Source organism: Fringilla coelebs (genome assembly GCF_963513975.1).
Source record: "Fringilla coelebs genome assembly, chromosome: 15".
In the NCBI taxonomy this organism is placed as follows: Eukaryota; Metazoa; Chordata; class Aves; order Passeriformes; family Fringillidae; genus Fringilla; species Fringilla coelebs.
This window is the reverse complement of record NC_140041.1, coordinates 16527091-16549633: the sequence shown is the minus strand read 5'-3', so window position 1 is coordinate 16549633 and position 22543 is coordinate 16527091. Positions and strand designations below refer to the sequence as shown.

The window sequence follows — 22543 nt, the reverse complement described above, 5'->3', positions numbered from 1 at the left end:
AGGGACTTGAGTGTGCTTCATCCAGAACCATGGAATGGGTGGGGAGGGAGCTTAAAGCCCATCCAGTGCCACCCCTGCCATGACAGGGACACCTTCCACTGTCCCAGTTGCTCCCAGCCCTGTCCAGCCTGGCCTTGGACACTGCCAGGGATCCAGGGGCAGCCACAGCTTCTCTGGGCACCTGTGCCAGGGCCTGCCCACCCTGCCAGGGAACAATTCCTTCCCAATATCCCATCCAGCCCTGCCCTCTGGCAGTGGGAAAACATTCCCCCTTGTCCTGGAGCTCCATCCCTTGGAAACTGTCCCTCTTCATGTGTCTTGTTGGCTCCTTCAGGCACAGTTAGGTCACCCCAGATCCTTCTCTTCTCCAGGCTGAACATCCCACCTTCCTCAGCCTTTCCTCATGGGTTGCTGTTGACTTGCTTGTGTTCCTGTTCCCTTCTTGTTTGGGAGTGAATTAAGAGGATGGTTAAAAAAGGAACCAAGGCCTTGTGTTGCATTCCAGGCTGTCTTGTGATCATTCCTTCCACAGACAAAAATAAGTTGCTTTGAACCTATTATTGTACTTAAGGAACTGCAGGTTTAGATCTTGCAGTGTAAATCCAGCTCTTGCAAGTCACAGGCAGGTGATCCAGGAAAAAGCCTGGACAGAATTCCTGGTGCAGGAATTGCTGATGGGGTGGGCAGATACCAGAGCTCCTGGGGGGAAATGCTGCATATAAAGAGGCCAGGAGCACAAACCATGACAGCAGAGATTTGGGAAGGTTTTACACCTTCTCATAAGTTGTTCAATAAATTCTCTACTAGGTTCAGTAAATTGTTCTTGTCACTTACAAGATAAATTTTATCTAGCAGTTTTCAGCATATGACATCCCTTTCCTCCTGTCAGAAATTCTGTCATTAATGAACTTACCACATTTGAAGTAGTTTTGTGGCTGAGCTGATTCCTGTAATGCTTTTCCTTCTCCCAGCTGCAAACTCTGCCTTTCATTTCTTATTTTTCAAGCGAATACAGTAATACTTGAAGTGTTCAAAAGATAAATGCTGCCAATTATTCTATATCATAAACTGGAAGATGTATTGAGGCAAAAGATGGGATGTTTTTATAACTTGGTGTCTATTCTGCAGCAGTCATACATGAATATAAAATAAAGCTCAGTGCCATGAGCAGCAGGGTGCCTGCTCTCCTGAAATGCAGTATAATTCCAACGTACATCCAGTCTCCAGCTGCTGGTTGTGCTCCATGATTTGCTCCTCTGCTTTTGGTTTCTTATCTCACACCCTGTGGGGGATCCTGGAGAAGAGTTGTAATCAAATACATACAATATTTAAAGCTCTCACTTAAATTGATTTGCAGTATCCCACTGGAATATAATTGGAATTAAGGAATAAATATTGATCCCTGGTAGACAAAGCTGGAGCTGTGTCTAGGATTTGGAGCAGGTTGGTTTGGGAGATTTCTCTGTGTTCTGCTGTTTGAGAGAAAGAAACTTCAAAGTTACCTTTGAAGCTTCTGTAGTTTTGAGATGAAGGAGACTGAATTGGGTTTGTCACATTTCAGGAGTGGTTAAGTGGTTGTGGAAATAGAGGAAAATCCTGTCTGGAGGTCCCTTCAGTGCAGGGGCCCCATTGGTGTGACAGAGCAGCAAAGCAGTGACACTGCTGCTGGGTTTAAAGCCCTCACACACACTGAATTTGGGGTTTCAGGAGTTAACCTTTCTTATCCCATTTCCCCTTCACCCTTAGGCTTGAACTGTGGAGTGCCCATCCCTGGAGGGGTCCAAGGAAGGCCTGGATGTGGCACTCAGTGCTCTGGGCTGGGAGACAAAATTGGGATCAGTCACAGCTTGGACTCAATGGCCTTGGAGGCCTTTTCCCACCCAAATGATTCTGGGATTCAGTAATTTCTGGAAGCATGTCCAGGGCTTTTGGGCTCAGCTGCCCAAGGCAGGCTCCTGGCAGAGCAGAGGTGGGTTTGGAGCTGGAGTGGCAGGGTTGGAAGCAGGATGTTCCCTCCTGTCCCTGCCTGCCCCTGCAGCCTGGGAATCAGGAGATCCCAGGGGCTGGAAGGGACCTCTGGAGATCATCCAGCCCAACCCCTGCCCAGGCAGGCTCACCTGGAGCAGGTGACACAGGGACACATCCAGGTGCCTTTGGAAAGTCTCCAGAAAGGGAGAAGAGTGTGGGGGCTTCTTCCCAAGGGTAATTCTTTCCTGGCTGTGACTGCCCCATGTCTCAGTGGGGCAGATTTTCTTCGGGCAGATTAAAGCCCTAAAACCTTGCAGCTCTTTGCACAAGCCTTGGAAACAGTCACTTTCCTTTCAGTGTTCTCAGCCTCTCTCCAGCCCTGCTTGTTTGATGTAGAAGTTGTCAACACTCCCTGTTTGCAGCTATTATGCTGAGAATCTGCTTTCTGCCACTCACTCAGGTTCTGCCTTTCTACCATGTGAACCCAATTAATTCAACATAATCACAGGTAAAACAGTGTTACTTACCAAAGGATTTTGCAGGATGATTCTCCACAGGCTTTCTGAAGGAAAGAAACCTGTTTGCTTTTTGTCTGCCAGTTGTTTTGTGACAGTGACCTGGAATTGAAAATTAAAGATTCTAGTCAGACCTGTACTTGAGTGCTATGGAATAACAGAAACTTCATTTTGTTCCTGTTCTTGACAGAAGGAATGGTAAATACTTGTCTTCAGGCATCTGGCTTTACTTGAAATAAAGCATAATATTTGCATCTACAATAATACTCCTGTTTTTCAGCATTTGTTTGGACATTTTGGACATAAGGTAGAGCTGCCTTTAACATGTTTTTTTAAAATCTCTTTTTACATTGTGTTTCTTTAAAAGTAAATTAAGAGGAAAAGTACAAGTTTTGGCAACTCTGCTGCTTAATTTTGCAGAATCAGTAATTCCAAAGGTGCTAATCCTTGGTTTTACTGGGCAGCAAAATTTAGGCTTCTTTGCTGGTTTCATGCTGACTTTGACATTGCTGAAAATGTGTCAAATATACATTCTTCAGATGTACATGCAGAGCTGCTTCATTTTTGTAGGTCTGTTTTAAGATTAATAAAATATTACTGGAACAGTTTTCACTCTTTGAAGTTTGGTAGTGCTTGAAATCCACAAAAAAAGGGAATCTCTCATATTCCCTTTTAGTGGCTGGGTTTGGAAGATCATTTTTGGGACAGGGATCTCATCTGACAGTGTCAGAGATGGCTGGGACTGTAAAATGCAAAGTTCTGACATGGAATACATTCACTGTCAGTGCAGATTTGTTAGCATTTTGTTCAGTTTATTCTGTATTGAGAGAATTTCTCCTGGATCAGGTGTCCTGGGCTGGTGCCATGCATGGACTGTTGTTTCACAGTCAGCATGCAGTAATTCCACATCATGTGCTTGGAATAATTTGCCTGGAATGAGATTAAGTGCCTGAACTGGGCAATGTTTCTGCACACATGCAAATGTTTCAGTTAACACTCCTGGAATTGGTGACTGATCCTTTTGTGTTTTAGAACTGAAATCAAGGAATGCATAAATAAAGAGAATTTTTTTTTTGCCTGCCTTAGAACCTGAGAGTCACGGAGTGGTTTGGGTTGGAAGGGACTTTAAAAATAATTTAGTTTCATCCCCCTCCCATGGCAGGGACACCTTCCACTGCCCCAGGGTGCTCCAACCCTGTCCAACCTGGCTTTGGACTCTTCCAGGGATGGGGCAGCTTCAGCTTCTCTGTGCCAGGGCCCCCCACCCTCACAGAAGATTAAATTCTTCCCAGAATTTAATCTAAACCTTCTCTCTGTCAGTTTGAGGCCATTCCCCCTTGTCCCATCACTCCAGTTGAGGACAAACACAACTTTTCATTGACTTTTTCTGCTTTCTAGCTGAAAATGTCACCTAAGAATTAAATTGTAAGGCTCTATTAAATGGAAGGAAATATTTATGTGTTTAATACGTGCAGGTAGATGAGATTTTCTATGTTCTGATTTAACAAAGTGTATCTAGCTCTCTGCAAAATCCCTGCTTGGGTCTCTAAATTAAATAGAGCTCATTTAAACAAATGAGCTCTATTAAACAAACAAATGCATTAAATAGAGATGTTCTTTAGAATTTTCTTAACTTCCCTTGGTTTGGTTAAGGAGATGTTGAATTTGTTCCCTGGTGAAACAGGGCTTGAGGTGACCTTACAGAACCTCTTGTGAAATGTCCTCTTACCTGTGGCAAACATGTGATCCGTGTGAGATGTGTTGTGAAACACAAAGTGATGATAAAATCTCCCTCTGGAGTGGGAACCAGCCCTGCCTGCCCTCAGAGAGTACTGGGGGGAAAAGGCAGTAAAATATTAGAGTTCATGTTTGTAATGGTCTCATGCACAGCATTGGCAATCTTGATATAATTGCAAAGTACAGTTGAGTGTAAAAAATGTAGGAAAAAAGCTCTGCTGGTATAATGGCTAAAGCAGATTGTGCTGCAGTTATTTTTCTAGAATTTAAAAGTAAAATTCAGGCAAGTCAAAATGTTTTCTCTGGTAGATTCAAGGATATCCAGCTCACTTTTAGAAATAATCCTGTGGAACTTTGATACTTCTGTTTCTGTAAGTTAAGTCCTAAGGGAAACAAAAGACAGCCTGGCCCCAAATCACCTTTCCAGTTTCAGTGAAAAGCCTGAAACTCTCAGATATTGGTCATATTTACTTTCCAACATAAACAACTGTTCACCAATGTTAGCAACAATAGATAAAACCTTATTATACCCCTTCAAAAAAAAAAAAAAAAAAAAAAAAAGAAAATCTGGCCTCTGAGACCTTTTCTCCATTTATGAAATATTTAACAAACACCTGCTGATGGTATAAATACAAAATACACCTGGAATCAGCAAGAACCAGGTGCCCAACCTGGGCACACTTTGTGCAGCACAAACTTGGAGCAGGTTTGGGGTTTGAGGGATTTAGGATCCCTGCAGCATTTTTCAGGGTTTTTCAGCAGAATGTGTTTGTGGGGTTGTACCCAATGTGCTGACAGGTTTTGTGATGCTTCCTCCAGAGTGAAGAGAGCTCAGCACATTTAATTGGAGATATAGACACAGAATATATCAATTTTAAAAAAAGAAAGGAGAAAGGGAAGGGGCCAGGAGCCCATTAAGTGTCTCAAATGAGGAGAAGACAAAAAAAATCTGAGTGGGTTGCTTATTCCTGATGTTCCTTAAAATGAAAGTAAAAGCAGCAGATTTTTGCAAAAGATCATTGACTTTCTCTATGGCTTCATTTCCAACACAGAATGGAGGGAGGGCTGAAGGGACAAAATAATTGAAGCAGCTGCTAATAGCATTTTAAATTTCAGGCTGATTTTATTGGCAAAACATCTCTGCATTGGTTATTAATGAGCAGTTGAACCAGTTGCATGAACACTTTGTATTTTTTAGGTTTTGTAGCAAAATTCTTGCTCATTTATCTCACGAGATAAATAAATCTTGGGCCCTTTATGCAATTATCTGAACCACTGAAGAAATGGGGAAGGGAAAAGCAGCTTTGAGGAATCCAAACCAAGGCTGCAGTTGTCTCATTTCTCAGCAAAGCACGAGCAAGTGTTGTGATCTACAAATTAAACCTTTTCCTGTGTTGGTGGCAGTTTAAGGCTTCATTTGTGCAGCAGCTTAGCTGGGTACTGGTGTAGCAAAGCCTTCTCTTAATCTGAATTTCTGAAAGCCAGAAGGGGGGACTCAGCTGCCTTCCTGGCCTGCCAAGAGAGCATTCCTTGCCTCAATGCTGTTTGTATTTCACAGAGTTTCACATTGTGTGAAATTAATGGCGTGTGATGAACCCTGCATGCAGGGAGCAGAGAAAGTTTGTATCTGTGCTGTGCTGGGCCAGTTTATAAACTGTGGCTCCTGAGAAATGTTTTGAAATGTCAGATGTTGGTATTTTGTGGCTTAGATGTGAAGCAAACGCTGAAAACAAGAGGCAAATTAAGAAGAGGAAGAGGAAAAAAATCATAGTATTTGGTTCTCCAAACCTAGTATTTGGCACTGGAAATAATTCCTAGCTGGTGGCTGAGCTTTTTTGGGGTGTTTTTTGTCCTGGTAAAGGAGAAAAGTCCTCTTGTCTGGAGTGCCTCAGGTGGGGAGGCTGTAGGAGTCCCCTGGCCTAAGCTGTGCTCTCACATCCACGGTGCAGTCGTGTCTGGGTGCTGTTGCCAGCAGTGAGTGTACAGAGAGAAGGAGGCTGTGTGGTTTTGTCAGTAATTCAGAAACCACAAGCAGGATTTTTCTGGCTTTGTAGGCAGAGCTGGCTTTGAGAGTGCTTGATGTGCTCCAAAACGTGCAAAGGCTGCTGGGCTCAGGCAGGGACACAGCAATTGCTGATGCTCTGTCATTTCCTTACATTTGTCCTTTGAGGACTGTATCAGCCTCCTGCATTCCAAAATTCAAAATTACCATGGAAAAATTATACTTGTAAAAGCCCTAAGATTCTCCCATAAAACCTTTGCCTCAAGAATATGCTCCAGTCTGAAGACCCAGGGTTTTATTATTTTGTGTTCTTGGTGTTAATTGTGAGTCTCTACCAGAGGAGTGAAATGATCTTATGGATGTTAAATAATCATGAAGTAAATTGGATTGATACAATTTTTGTTTGGAAAGAGGAAATGACTCCTGTATTGTTGTGGTTTACAAATATTTAAATGCTCAAACTAATTGCCGGCCTCAATTTTGAATGGGGAAGCAAAATCAAACACATGATGTGCTCAGAGTTTCTCACAGCACTTGCCAGGAAGAATCCAAGTTTTGAAAACAGTTGGCCTCATTTCAGAAAGAGATTTTAATGAGATTAAAAGAGAAAGAATGTGCAAGTTTGATTAGAAAGTTTGGCCGTGCTCTGACAATGGGTTCTTGCAAGCCAGCACAGCAAATGCTGTTGTTTGTAGGGGTAGAATTGATTTCTTCTGAAACATGAAAAGTAGGATTGAGTGGGTAACAAATTATTCCAGCACAGTGTCCTGGGTTAGTGTGAGAGAATCCATCCTGTTGGACACACTGCTGAGTCCAGAAGGCGACTTCAGTGGCCCAATTTTCTCCTTGATTTTTCAGTTTTTCAGCTGGTTATTTGCCAGGCAGAATTGAACCAAGGATTTCCTGGGTTGTGCAAAGCAACCTGGTTTCAAAACAGAAAGTGTCACACCAGTTTTTCCCTTTCCTTATGTCAGGGCTTCTCCTCCACTGCTCAGGAGACCAGTGTTGGAATATTCTGGAGCTTGGCAAGGCAGGGAGAGCCTGGTGCATGAGGAAAGATCCATTTGCTTATAGCTACACCCCCAGGAATAGCTCAAATAAATAAATACATGTGCAAATTGGGGGCTAAAATTGCTTCCAAAAGTCTCTTGGGAGAGAGATGTTTATCCACATCCACTTGGTCAGGCTCCTGTCACCGTGGTTTATCAGTAAGTAACAGAGCTGGGCTGAGGAGGCCATGGGGGTGGGAGGGGCAGCTTGTGAACACTTATTTTAAATGACCTGGATCTGCAAAGGCTTGAGAATCACTGAGTCAGTATAAAGGCAATAAAACAAGGTCTTCTGGTCCTTATAACAATGATTGAAAGGCTGTTTTCTTTCTCATTTAACATGCAGCAAGGACATATGGGAGAAGGCGAGGTAACAATATTCCTCTTTAATTTTCTAATGTTGACAATGTCTCATGGGAGAAATAACATTCAGTTTTTACTAGAGGGCAAAGTCCTAACTTTAAGCTTATAAGGGAGCAGTTTCACATGCATTTACATAGTCTGCATGCCATAAATCAGCATTTTAAGTGGATTAGGGAGTACCTGAGCTGAAATGATCACAGTGGACATCACCTGGATGGTTTGTGACCCTGGGGGGCTGTGTTGCTGTGTTTTTGTGTGTGTGTGTGTGTGTTATGAATGCCAGTGCTGGAGGAGTTTATGTTGGGAATTTTGGGTGCTGATGGAGCATAAATACAGTGAGTGTCTGACCTGCTGGGTTCAGTGTGTGTGGAGCTCTCCAGCCTGGAAAGGGGAGTTAGGTTTGGGAATTGCTCCTGCCCAACAATACCTGCAGGATTGGGGTCTTAAGAGATGAAACAAATCACATGTGCAGCAGTTCCTTAGGGAAAAACAAGGTTGAAGACAATATTACAGATTTTTATCATAGTAGGAATGAGGTTCACCCAGCTACAGAGAGAGGCCTGATTAGACTTGACTGTTACTTTTATTAAAGGTGTGTAAAAGATTCTTGAAATTTCAACTAAGGCAACCTGACTGAGCCTTCCATTTTTTATTCATAGAAATTCTATGGACTGTGGATTTTACTACTTTTTTTTTTCCCATTCAGCTTCTTAGCTGTTTGATTTTTGTCACAAAAAATGTCTGTATCTTGGTCAGATTTTCTGTTTTCAAGATGTTTTCCTTTTTAAAACCAATTTCTTTCAAGGGGAGGAAACCAAACCAGGATAAATTAACCTCACCAGTGCATTGCTGTGGTAGATTGGGATGAGTCCTGAAAAAACAGACACAGTGTATCACATCATAGACAAAAGGAAATGTGTCCTAGAACTTGTAGCACGCCTCATTACTTACTCTCCCTATATATATTTATTCCTAAAATGTTCCTTAAATGAATAGAAGTCTCAGTTTGCTGTGTAGCTCTTGAATATTGGAATTAAAGAGGGAATTCATGGCAGAGAAGGACTCCTGTGCTCTATTTATGATATTATACAGTGGCATTTACAACAAAGAACCTTATTTGAAAGAAATATTATTAAGGAACTCTCTGATAAACCATTGTCATAGAAAGATGCTGGACTGCAAGGGGAACATTTCTCATTTTACAACATTTTCTCTTAGAGTGAGGCCATTAACAAAACTCTCTTGTAACACTGAAGTGAAGTTGTAGGGGGGACAAAATTTTCAGTCTTTGCAGTAGATGACAGTGTAATGTTTTCCTCAGATTATTTTTGTTATTTACTAGTGGGTGGTTTATGATATATTTTGATATCAGGTAGTTTAAATGTGTGATATATTTAACTGGTAGAATTCTTGTTTTCCCATTTTTACCTTGAAATTATATCTATTCCCTGGAAGAAGCTGTTCACTGGAAAATGGAATGGATGGCTTGATATTGTGAGAGCCCCAGAAACCAAATTGGCTGTTCCCTTCCCTCTTTATACTTTTTAAAAGAAACCTCATTGGAAACACAAAATATTATGGAAAGCAGTCAGCTCGAGCACCCGTTAGAAATGCTGGTTTGTTACGAGGAGGAACCTTTCCTCTGAAATGAAGCATTTGAGCTGCTGGATGATGCTGGAAACTGAAAGGGTGCAATGAAATCGAGAACATAACTGCTCATTCAGAGGGCAAATCACTCCCAGTTCTGCTGATGCAGCAACTGGTGCATTTTCCCCAATTATTCCAACAGTGTGCGCTTTGTTCTGTTAGTATGGTTTTTTTTCCCTGTTTTTCTTTTTTTCCAACCCCCTCTTCAGGTCAGTCCTCGCTGTTCCCGATGGAGGATGGGTTCCTGGATGATGGGCGTGGGGATCAGAGCCTGCACAGCGGGTTGGGGTCTCCCCACTGCTTCTCCCACCAGAACGGGGAGCGCGTGGAACGCTACTCCCGCAAGGTCTTTGTGGGGGGGCTGCCTCCGGACATCGATGAAGGTAAAAACCCCACCCAGGGCAGAGCCTTTTGTCTGCCAGCTCGGGGATGGGTGTTCTCCAAGCTTTGATATGGAAATGGATCTTTCTGTGAGTTTAGGCCGTGGTGTTGTTCTGCCACCAAAGAACAAAATCACGAAATCACGCGTCCACACATTCAGCAGGATGAAAAGCACAAAAGTGCAAAATTAAATGAGCCAATATCACCTGTGGAAACTCCTAAATCCATTGCAGTCATTGCACAGGCCTCAGAAGTCAGCAGCAGGAAGAGCTGCTCATAGTTTTATAAGATCTGTGTGGGGTAGCAAGTCCTAGCTCTGTGTTTGGTTGCTCCTGTGTCGTTGAGGTTGTTTCCAGCAATGATTTTTGTCCTGTGGTGGCTCCTGACCTGTGCATGGTGAGAACCCAGACAGGAATGAATCTCTGCAGGGCATCCTGAGGCACCAGGGGTTTGTGGTGGTTTATCACACAAATACAGGTGGCAGAATACTGCAGTTGTTACCAAAATAAAATTAAAAAGTCAGGTGCAGGTGTTGTGAAGATTCCTTTCACCAGAGATCTGTGTTCTGTCTGTATGAGCCTGCTGGCATAGTGGTTAGAAGAAATGCAACAATAAAGCTGAAAAGTTTTTTTCTTAATCACAGAATTGTTTTAATCCCCACTTTTTTTTTTGTGTTGGAGCTTCTAATGCACTGCTGTGACATGGTAACCTGGATTTCATGTCACACATGAGAGCAGTAGATAATTATAACAGTATAGATACAGTGGCTCAGTTCCTGAGAATTAGTGGGTTATGAGCTTTTATTTATAATTATCAGTAAAAGAAGAGTTTGAGCTTTGGCCTGTCTTGTTTTATAAGGATGTTCTGCCTTGTCACAAAGATCCCCCCATCAGCTACTGAGCACTGCAGGGAGCTGCTGAACCTGGAGGGTCACAGAATGTTTGTTTATAGGAGGAAGCTACCTGAATTTAGGGTCTTTCAAATGCCTTAAGTTAAATTTATTTTAAGCTCATGCCTTTTCCCTTCTCTCCTGTTCCAGATGAGATCACTGCAAGTTTTCGGCGCTTTGGACCTTTGATTGTAGACTGGCCACACAAGGCAGAGAGCAAATCTTATTTTCCTCCTAAAGGTAAATACTGCAAACCAATAAGAGAGCATTTTAGAATAATTTTTTGTGGTCTGACACTGACACAATGTTTAGGGGGAAAGAAGAATTTAATCCGTGAGATTGTTCTAAACTGGTGAAGTTTCAAATATGGCTTTGCAGTTATTATTCACTAAAAGAATTCTTCCTTAGCTTCCTGATTTTACTTTATTCCATTTTCCCTCTTTTCCCTGTTGTTGTACATGTAGCAACAGCTTTTTAATGGCAGTAAATGCCTTCCACAGCAGCTGGGAAGGATTTGTCACTTAGATGAACACCTAGAGCTCTTGTGGGTTGGAAATGTGTGCTGAGAGCACCTTCAATCTTTTCCCCTCTTGTGTGGCAGTGTTATGTCAAACCTAATTCTGAGTTAAATTCTGATCCTGTAGACAAACAGACAGCAGCAGTGATGTTTGTGTTTTCCCTTGGCCAGGATATGCATTTTTGCTGTTCCAAGATGAAAGCTCTGTGCAGGCACTGATTGATGCATGCATTGAAGAAGATGGAAAGCTCTATCTCTGTGTTTCCAGCCCCACTATCAAAGACAAACCGGTAGGTGGAATTGTCAGGGCCTGCACAATTCCTGGGTGATAATCACAAATTGGGCTCTTCACATGCAGTTTTGTTCTGTCTTCAGAATGTTAATGTTAAAATTTCTTTAAGGTGTCAAATTAAGAAGAGAAAAGACCAACTTAATGCTTATGAACTAGACATAAGAAAGTTTTTTAGTCTAGTTACAATGCTTATTTTTATCAGAAAAAGATGTATTTCCAGACAGGTATTTCATGCTTGCTAATGATGAACATGTAGAATTCATATTTGTCTGAGTGTTGTGTGTAACAGATAAATCCTAAAAAATATACAAAACATACCATGGCATTGAACTGTAAATTATTAATATACAAATGGTTGGGGGGCTGACACAATTCCGTGAATAGCTGGGGAGAATTCTGCTCTAGTCCTGTGCTTCAAATTTTGGCCAGCTGTAACCAAATAGAAAGCAGCACAGGAGCTAAACAGGCAACTCTGGAGCCTGCTGCACTGAGATAAGGCTGGGGCAACAGGAGCAGTGCAGATCTGTGTGACCAGGGGGGTTGAACAGCACAGCTCAGTCATGATTAAGTAAATGTGTGAGCAGAGGGTGAGGGGTTTTTTCCCCAGAAATTTGGGTAACAAGGAAGTGATGAAATTTAGCATCCTCAAATGGTCTGTCTTAAGAGAGCTCATTACCATTTCATTTTGAGAACTGATTGCTGAACAAGTAGAGTTTAGAAAGTACAGCTGTGTAAGAAGTTTTCTTCTCTGTAGGACACTGTTGTAATTTATATTACTGAGACACTTTGAATTGTGAATGGTTAAAAAAACCAGGCTTTTTGTCCATAGGTTCAGATCCGGCCTTGGAACCTTAGTGATAGTGATTTTGTTATGGATGGTTCCCAGCCTCTTGACCCAAGAAAAACCATTTTTGTTGGTGGTGTTCCTCGGCCTTTACGAGCAGGTACACACTGCAGCACTGGGCATGTTGGATGTGCAGCCTGGTTTGGGGAGCACTGGGGGAAGCCAGCCTGGCAGCGAGGGAATACTGAGTGTGGTGACACAGTGGGGGACACAAACCATCCTGAGGCGGTGCTTTGAGAGAAAGGAGCCGGCCTAGAGCCCTGTTTGGTTTTGCTTTGTGCTGCAGTGGAGCTGGCGATGATCATGGACCGGCTCTACGGAGGGGTTTGCTACGCCGGCATCGACACCGACCCCGAGCTGAAGTACCCCAAGGGGGCCGGGCGGGTGGCATTTTCCAACCAACAGAGCTACATTGCTGCTATCAGCGCCCGCTTCGTCCAGCTGCAGCACGGAGAGATTGATAAACGGGTAAGGCCTGCTCCCCCCTGCTCCTCTGCAAACGCCCTCCCTGCCTCAGAGGTGTGCTGGCAGTGTTACACCAGGTTAATCCCATTTTTAGTGCCTCTCAGATGCAGCACGGGATGGATGCGGGGTGGTAGGGAGCTGCTGGTGCTGGCACGTGGGAGGTTACTGTGAAAAAGGCTTTTCTCGAGTTGCTGAGTGTAGTGGGAAGTGTGGCAGCTGCCTTGGCCTTTTCCAAAAATATTGCGCTCCTCAGATGCTCCCTCTGCAAGGATTTGTGGTGTTTGTGAGATGCAGGGAGGGAGGTGCCTGCCAAGGAGGGGGCAGCTCTTACTCCTGCTCTGCATCCTTTGGGAGAAGAGGCAGAACCCCCCCAGTGTGTGCTGGGCGTCCAAGAGCATCCTGGAAATGCCTTGTAAGCTTGTTACTGTGCCCTGCAGCCTCGCAGTCACCCTCCACAGCCTGTGCAAAGGCTGTGCTTGCTTATTTCTTTCCTTTATTATTGTATTCCTTATTATTTTAAATTAGAGCAATACGCCAAATGGATCAGCACTTTGCTTTCTGCCCTCTTCATCTCTCTAAAATGTAACTGCCAGTTACAGTGATACTCAGACTACAGTTTTGGGAAACTCAGATGCTCACATCTCCTCTTGTAATTCATCCTTGGTCTCTGCATTTTTCCTACATGACTGTCACTGCTGATCTTAATTTTAAAGTTAATATAGTGGAAAACCTCCAAACTTGGCTGATTAGCCCATTATCTTTTCACTTCTGCTTTGGTTATAAAGCAGAAGAATTGTAACAACAATTTGACTGTGGGCCTGTGAATTGGAATGTCTTTGTTCTAATCTTGGCTCTGAAATAAGTTCTGTACAGCTTTGAACAAATAATTTGGGCTGCCCTTGTGCAACTTGTGCTTGCATAAGCAGACACTTGGGTGAATAGGTCCATTGAAGCTGGTGGGACTACAAATTTAAGTAAGTACTTGTAAACTCTGAAAAAAAATTTTGCAATCTATTTCCCCTTCCTTCTCTCCCCCCACTCCCTATTTCCTCATTTTTTTGGTGCAGTTTTTGTGTGGGGAGATAATGCTCAGAGAGGATTCATTATATGAGAAATCGGGTGCATGAGGGAGGCAAAAGTACAGCAACACTAGTTTTTATTAAGGTTCTATTTATTTTTAGTTTTCTAATACTGTTTTTCTGTAAAACTAAAAATAAAATTAGTAAAAAAACCCAGTAACAAGAAGGGATTTCCTGTAAAATTAGGCAAGGAGGTGCTGCTCAAGGGTGTGCCCTTAGATAATGCACAGGAAGGGTTCAGTGGCTGGGGCTCCCACCCTGAGTGGATCTGATGGAGCTGCTGTAACTGAGGCTTTCCCTGGAGCTGGGAAATCCTCTGTGCCCAGCTCAGGGAGCAGTCACTGTCACACTCAGAATTAATGCAACAGGGACACCTGAGCTGCAGTTTGGCCTCCGAAGGTGGCTGAGCAGAGGGAACGGAGCAGAATCCCCACCTGAAGGAGGCCTGTGTGGCATCTTTGTCCTTTTAGCACTTGGAGAAGGCAGCACTCCTCAAAAAATCCCCAACCTCCCACTGCAGAGCAGATTAGGGGATGGGGAACGTGGTGTTAGGAATATTTGCCTGCTTCTGCTCTTGTACAAATGGACTGAGTTGGCAGGGCAGGGTTTTGGGAAATGCAACTCGAGCACTAAAAGAGGAGAAAAACAGGTCATTAAAAAGGCTGCTGTGCTCTGTCTGAGCAGTTTATGTGTCCTGTAAGCAAAAATGACATCAGACTACTGCAGTGCCGTCTGGACTGTGATAAAATTGGGTGGGTTTAAAAACCCAGCAAGTTGTGAATGTCCTTATTTGCCTGAGGTGTGTCCCAGGCCTGTGAGGTGCAGAGGGGAGCAGCCCCAGGCCAGATGCAGAGATAACAGCAGAGATACCAGTCACAGCCTGGGTGTTTGAAAATGTTGGTAAAAACATCACATTCAGTGATCTTCAGAGAAGGTTCACAAACCCTTCTAGGGCAGCAACTTGTACCTATATTTATTTCTGCTGTTCTGAATTCCTGCCCATCACCTGGCCCTTAATGCCAAGCGTAGGAGGGCATCAGTCCCGTGGTAAGCCTCTCATTTGATCCCAACAAGATCAGGTGGATTTCCTTTTGCTGAGAGGACTAAGCCATGGAAAAAATACAGAAATGAAGTGTTTATTTAGAGAATAAATGAATTGTCTTAACACTGGAAATTCAGACACACGTGCGTATTTAATCAGCAGTTACAGTGTTGTATAAACAGTTTCCATTCCTGCCTGAAAGTGACAGAGCTGAATTGGGCATCAAAAATAACTCCCATAATTATTCGAAGTTTTGGTGTCAGTCAATACATTGTTTGAGCCTTTCTGTAAATCAGTGACAGCAGGTGTCAGACTGATGGTCAGCACTGATCTCTGGGTTTTTTCTGAAGGATCAGAGGGGGTAGAAGTGTTGAAGTGCCTGGAATTTGGGGTGTTCAACAGCCACCTTCAGGTGTCATCAGGGGGAAATCTCGGTTCTAGCATTCCCTACTGCATAACTGCCCTGCTAAAACACAGGGGTGGGGTTAATAATTTGCACTGAAGAATGACCAACTGTCTCGTTTTGTGGCTGCAGGTGGAAGTTAAGCCATATGTCTTGGACGATCAGCTGTGTGACGAGTGTCAGGGCGCCCGCTGCGGCGGGAAGTTCGCCCCGTTCTTCTGTGCTAACGTGACGTGTCTGCAGTATTACTGTGAATATTGCTGGGCTGCTATCCATTCCCGGGCCGGCAGGGAGTTCCACAAGCCCCTGGTGAAGGAGGGAGGGGACCGCCCGAGACATATTTCATTCCGCTGGAACTAAAGGATCGCTCATTTGCAGGCCTCCAATTAAGTGCACTCTTCTGTTCCTCCCCACCCCGCCCCTCACTCACAGCATGTCCTTTTGTAGTAGTCTGTAATTTAACAATAGTCTAATGAAAGAATGACCTATAATGGGTATTTTATAGAATCTTGTCATTGAAAACTGTATTGGGAACTCCTTTTCGTATCGATAACATGTTGCAAGTGAGTTGCATTCTCTTGTCTTTACTACCGAGAGAACACTTAATTTCCTGCAACGTTTTCTTAGAGGAGAGAAAAAATATTAAGAGAAAGAATTGAAACAATAGAGTATTTTGGTTTTTTAATTAAATTATTGTTAATAAAGAACATAATAATACTTTTATTAAATAACCGTGTAACAATAACACTATCAGTCTGTTCTGACACTTTTCCCCCAGGGAAGCCTGTTTTTGCCTCTCTTTTTTATTTTTTTTGTTTGTTTTTGGATTTTTCCAGCAACAGATGAAGTTAGCATTTACCTACCAACAGGAAAGAGCATGTTTAAAGCAACAGAAATGCATGAGCAAAGTTGAAGCAGCACTATAATAATGATCTTTTTTGTTTGTTTTTTTCTTTTAAACTCTTTTAAGGGTTTTGAGGCTGAAATTTTAGCTCGGTGTGTATCTGACCGTGCCTCTGGCTACCACCCACATCCAAATTACTAACGAGATAGGCAGAGCTTACTATATTTTCATCAAAATGATTACATTTTAAGAATTCCTGAATGTAAAAGTTGAGTAAAGTTACTACTGAGGGGGGAGTGCACTTTTTTTTCTTTACGAGAACTCAATTGTCTGGTTACAGCCCTAGATATCCTACCAAAGCTAGAGTAATGACAACTAGTGAACTGGCATTTCCTCTCCTGAAGGATAAATATATAGATTTTATTTTTGATGGCTATATATAACTCTATATCCTAATATACTAACATTCATCAGGGGCCAGCCTTTGCTCTCCATTTTGACGTGAAAAAGTAGAAAACCTAAAGATACCTCAAGGATATCAATGATTTTTACTGGAGTTTTGCTATTCCATTGTGGCACACAAACTCAAATTGGCTGCTTACTGGTTTCCCATCTTGGCTGTAAAGTCAGTTTTCGATCCCCTCAAATTTAGCTGTAACAGAAGGCGTGAACCCAAGGAGTTTCCAAATCCTGCTCTGCACCGCTGGCCGAATTTTGTGCACGGAATGGTGCAAGTGTGCAGATGCCTTTCTTACTCTTCCTGTAGAAAGAATTCCAGCTCAGATCCCAGCTCTTCAGAACTAATTGTGGGGAGATAAAGACACGCAGGTGGAAGTGCCAACACCGCTAATTAACGCCGGCTTTATTGGGACTCAGTCCTGCCTTGAGAAGCATCAGCCCAGGACACGCGAAGCGAACGCTGACGAGTGGGTGCAGAGGGTTTAGTTTGAAACAGATGAATGAAGGAGTAGTTCTGAAAATTTATTTTTAGTACTTTTGAACTAAATGCCCTGGCCAACTTCTCCACCAAGGATGTAGCAGTGTGCAAACAAAGCGATTCTGTGGCAATCTCTGCCCGGCCCCAGGGGCCTGGGACCACCCGAGAGTCTCCCAAACCAAAGATTTGCCCTGGCACTGCTTGGAAAACATCTGCTCCCTTCAAAGCCCCCCTCATCCCTTTCCCCCAGCCCCCCTTATCTTTATGAGAAGCAGTTTTTCTGTTCAATACAGGCTTTAATGAACTGATACCTTACCAAGTTCCAAAGGTCAAAATGGAGACATTTGCTGTCTATTAGTCAAGTATAGCAAGGGAGCTGCTTTTACTGAAATCCCTGAAAATATTGACAACAGTAATGCAAATGCAGAGTGCTCTTGTGTAGATTGTCAGGGACTTTTTTTTCTCTGAAGTACATAATTCTAGTTGGAATGTTCCTTTCATTTTTTTAATGCTTGTAGGTGGCTTGGGGTGTGCTATTGTGCCGATCCTACCCAGCAAACAGGTGAGGTGGGTTTCCATTACAAGAAAATAACACTGTTTGAGAACTAGCTTTGAATAATAATTTTTTCCCTTTGTACATGACCTGCTGAATTTCGGTACAGTGTTTTTGTAGCTAACTTATTTTGTCATGCACATAATGTATATTTGTTATGCACTACTTTTGTATATCTTGTTTTTCCAACAGTGAGCATTTTTAGGCACACTTTTCACTGACGGGATATCTCTTTATGCAATACCTCAATTTTTCATATTGCAAAGAGTAGCTTTTTGTACTTTTATTACTGAGAGATCTTCATATACTTCATTTTTTAATATAAATAATTTTAATAAATTTTATTTTCTTATATTCTGCTTTTTATACATTTCAGTGCTCTGCATACATTTTGAATTATGGATGTTGTGCACTGGCAATGCTATTTTAGAATCTGCAGAGAAAAGAAAGCATGTTGCTTAAACATCTTAGCCCAGCACCAGGTATTTGGTGTACATATAATTTAAGAAATAGTATATGTAAAGTTGAGAATTAAAGAAGAAAAAGCATGAAAGTGACAAATGACACTTGTCTTTAGACCCATGAAATTTAAATGCATAAATATAGTGTAGAAATTTAAAAGTCAAGAACCATCAAAATTGTCTACCGCTTCTTACTGAGTTTTTAAAAATTATACACAAATGCAGACGTTTCTGGTGAATGTTTAGCCATTTTTATTATTAATAAAGAATCGATGTTAGGTGTTTGATGCAGAACCGTGTCTGCTCTTTTAAATTATATTTAAAGAATAAAAGAGAGCCTGCTAGGTGGCAGGCATGTAATGTTAGTATGCATGACTAATGTAAGAAATCGTTATTCTACTAATATTCACTTGTGATTGTGTGACAAGCGTGTTTACAGATCCTTTGGTTACACTTCAATTTACAGGGCATAAACAATTCTCTCCATTACTCTGTGCTTCACCAGTGCTGGCCAAGCCTCCTGATGGCACGGGGCTCTCTGGGGTTACCGTGTAGCCCCAGGCTCATTAACGTGTAATTAGCTACCGGTGGGGGGGTGTCATTAATGAGCAGCGGCGTTCCCCGGGGGAGTGGCAGAGTAATTCCATGGTTATTTTTGCAATGTAAAATAAAGTGTTTCTGATTATTTTATATGTAAAGGAACCCCACTGACCCGTGCTTTTTTGGTATAGTCTCTACTTCTCCATACACAGACCTCTGCAGAATGCAAATTTCAACCTTGCAGTGACTGAATTTAGCGTTTTATAAGGATGCTGTTGGAAAGACTTGATAATTCACCCCTTGTGTTTTTGAAGAGTTCAAACCTTCTGTTCAAAGGTGATTTAAAACTTGAATGTGATGGATTGTGGCAAGTTAACTTCAAGTTATGTGCAATACCTATTTCAGACTTCTGGAAGATCTTTGCAGTGTAATTCTTTGTTTTTAATTGCAGACATTTAAAAATGTCATTTTCTACTGTTCTAGTAAATCCTCTTTCTTGCTGGTGTTTCTAAAGAAAAGAATCAGAAATCAATCTTTCTACTAATGTAAATTTGAGATTATTTTTAAAAAAAATGGAATAAAACGTTTTGGTCATTTGCTTTATTTTATTATCTTATTTTAAAGCTACTGTGATAGCATTGTAAGAATTGGGACAATATTGTATTCAGCTGTTTTATTTTTTATATTTTTAAATTTTAAAGTATAATTAGTTTTTATAATTTTCATCAGATTTTTTTGTTATATTTTTTGGAAGTGAAACTTTTAGCAAGTGGGTGTCTAGTTTTTACTAATCCCTAATATGTTTTTCCCCCAATGTATTGCTCATATTATCAGAAGGAAAAGTTATTTAAGTATGTCAGTTAATTGTACTACTTGGCTGAATTTCCATATAGTTTTTACTGTGTATGGGGAGGTTGTAGTATTTATTATAGCATTTTAAATAAGGGTAATTCATTTTTTATTAAAGTCATTTTCACGTTTAAGTTCATATTTTTGTATGTTCTACTCTAAGTTATATAACACAAGTTACTTTTTTTAAAGAGTTCATTTGTTGAAGTGCTAGTGAAAATTAATGTTATTAAATAGTTTGCAAATGACTATTTATACCAGTATGCATATAATTTTTAAATATTTGTAATGTGAGATGTTGAATGAATAAAACTTTTAACTCAATGTTTCTCCTTAACCTTTTCCTTTTGAGCTTCCTGTAGGAACTTGTTCCTTTGTGGCCGAAGCTCCTGGGGCTTGGGGAGGGGATTTTATTGGGCTGTGTGGGGTGAAAAGGGCTTTAGGGGAAGTTCTGCTGCCCTGTCCTGGTCACAAATGCGGCAAAGGTTCCTGGGGGAGGTGAAGATGCAGCAGGTGAGGAGAGAACCACCGAGGCACAGGTAAACCCCACCGTGGTTTGGGCTGGAAGGGACCTTAAAGCTCATCCAGTGCCACCCCCTGCCACGGGCAGGGACACCTTCCACTGCCCCAGCTGGCTCCAGCCTTGCCTTGGGCACTGCCAGGGATCCAGGGGCAGCCACAGCTGCTCTGGGCACCTGTGCCAGGGCCTGCCCACCCTCTCAGGGAAGAATTTCTTCCCAACATCCCATCCATCCCTGCTCTGTCAGTGTGAAGCCATTCCCTGTGTCCAGTCCCTCCATCCCTTGTAAAGGATCTCTCTCCATCTTTCCTTCAGCTACTGGAAGGCCACAGCTGGGTCAACCACATCCTTCTCTTTTCCAGGCTGATCAATCTCAGTTCCTTCAGACAGAGAGAGACCAGAGACCACCGTGCAGTGGGACAGAGAGAGAACCAGAGTGGGGCCAGGGCAGAGCCCAGCAAGGCAGGGACAGGCAGAGAATCCTCTTTAATTGTCTCACGCTTGTGATCTGACAATAACAGGGGGAAGGCATCTGACATTTTAGAGAACTTGCTCGTTTCTGCCTTTAATTTAAAATTTTTAAACTTGAAATCTCTGGAAAGTCGTGTGGAGCATTTCTACCTTACAGATCTGCTCTTCGCGGGCTGTTCAACAGGTGTTTAAAGAATCCCAGAGTTGTGCTGCTAACCTGGAGTGCCATCACTGAAGGAATTGTGGTGCAAATGCTCGGTGGATGGTGAGTTTCCTTCCTTTGTGTGGGTGTTCCGGGAAATGCAGGTCCTGCAGCTCTGATGGGATTAGTTCTGCCAGTGCTGATCCCTTCACTTGCTTTTGCCTTCACCTGGTGCAGCGGAGCAGCTCCTGCTTTTGGAAATTGGTTTTTTAACAGCAATGGGAAGCTTTGCTGGTGGTTCCACGCACATATTCCCAATTCCCTTGCCATGACTGTTAGAACAGAAAGCTGGGATGCTGGGATCAGGAGAGGCTGGAGGTGCATTGCCTGCCCAGTGAGTCAGGAATGCCTCGGTGCTCGGTGCCAGCCAGGCAGCACCAGACACCCTTGACCAGCTCCAGCTCTGACTTGGCTGGGAAACTTTATCCCTCTGTTCCCTGCACTGGGGTTGTTGGGAAATAGCCACAGCTCTCTCATCGTTTTCAAGTGCAAATGGTCTTTCAGACAACATGGGCTAATTTATGTGTTCATGTTTTTTCACAAGTGTGACAGGTTTGAAATCTGGTCCTGGAGTATGGAAGGTTAAAGGCTTTGGATGCCATGGTGGTGGAACCAGCAATGCCCTTCACAAACAGGGCACTCCCTGCCTGACCCCAAAATCCTGCAAACTCAGAGTTCCTCAGGATCCAACACCTCATTTACAATTGGGGATTATAGTGTAGATTCATTCTAGAATTCTCTTGTTCTGAAGATTGCAGAATCCTTGGTGAATGTTTAAGTTTTCTTACTAGGCAAAGTCTAAAACATTGAAACAAATAAGGGGAAAGGTCTGGATCATTCAAAACTCCAGATAATCGCTGTTGGGAGTGATGGGCTGATTATAAATTGCTGGTAAGTTTCTTGGGCAATGACACAACAAATCCATTTTAGGTTTCACTGTGCACTGAAGCTCTAAGTAAATGCTACAGGCAGACTCCAGAAGATGGAGGTAAGCCCTGCTGGGAATTTCAGAATTCCCAGTGTGTGATTCCCAGCTTTTTCCTTCCAGCACAGCTGCCCCCATCACAGTCCCTGGGAGCCCTCTCAGGTGCCACTGGCACTGAAGGAGCTGCCACATTCCAGGGCGGTGCAGGAGGTGGATGGACCCAATCTCCCCCTGATTTAGAGGCTGAGCTGATCTCCAGGAGGGCTTTGAGCTGTCAGGTTGCTGTGGGACACTTCCTGCTCAGTCCTGACCCTCCAGCTGCCGCTCCCAAAATGCTCAGTGCAGCTCCAGGGAATCTGGGATGAGCCATAGCCTCGGAAAGGGGAGATGAGGAGAAAAGCTGCCATCCCTTCCTCTGTGTGAAATAAGCTGATTCAGTTTGTCAGAGTGAAAAACAGCCTGTGGGATAAGAATATCCTCACAGCTGTCTGTGCACTCAGAGGAACTGAAGGGGGTGAATCAGTGCTCTGAATACACCACTGAAAGTCTTCCTGCACCCCCATGCTCTGATTGATGCCATCAGATATCACCTGTTTTCAAGGCACAGGAACTATAATTTCCTGACTTCTTGTAGGGCTTGTCAGAGAGACAATTTGATACTAAGTGCTGCTTTATTTGAATGCATCTCTCCCTAAGGGAAGCTGCCTCTGTCACTTTGTTTATGGAGCGTGGGAGACTGTGTTCTGTCAAGGTTCCTCCAGAAAATTTGCTGGTCCAAAGTTTTCAGTCTGCCTTGGTATACATAAAATACAGAGATGTATTAAGTCAGTGCTTGATTACATTTTTCCTCCTGAAATTTAATTTGGTGAGTCATGAAAGCTGAGATTAAATCCTCTGAGCACAGCACAGGTCAAGGATGACTGTGAGGACACATTTTTGGGTTTGTATTATTCTTAACGTTTAAAGTGGATGTAGTTTTATTGCTGTCAGCTGTGGGGTATTTTTTTATCCCAAAACTCTGAATTGCTTTGCTTTTCATGGGAGTGAA

The 22543-nt window shown here is 42.7% G+C and overlaps 1 protein-coding gene across 1 annotated transcript in view; it reads left to right on the top strand.

Moving 5' to 3' along the window:
* The window catches only part of CPEB4 (cytoplasmic polyadenylation element binding protein 4), a 38215-nt gene extending 18544 nt beyond the window's left edge, over window positions 1-19671 (top strand). Inside the window, exons 3-8 of the mRNA XM_084215503.1 lie at window positions 9491-9664; window positions 10702-10791; window positions 11240-11358; window positions 12190-12304; window positions 12491-12672; window positions 15326-19671. Coding sequence (XP_084071629.1) covers window positions 9491-9664; window positions 10702-10791; window positions 11240-11358; window positions 12190-12304; window positions 12491-12672; window positions 15326-15553 — 908 coding nt within the window. The 3' untranslated portion in view covers window positions 15554-19671. The remainder of the gene's footprint in view (window positions 1-9490; window positions 9665-10701; window positions 10792-11239; window positions 11359-12189; window positions 12305-12490; window positions 12673-15325) is intronic.
* The last annotated feature ends 2872 nt before the right edge of the window (window positions 19672-22543 follow it).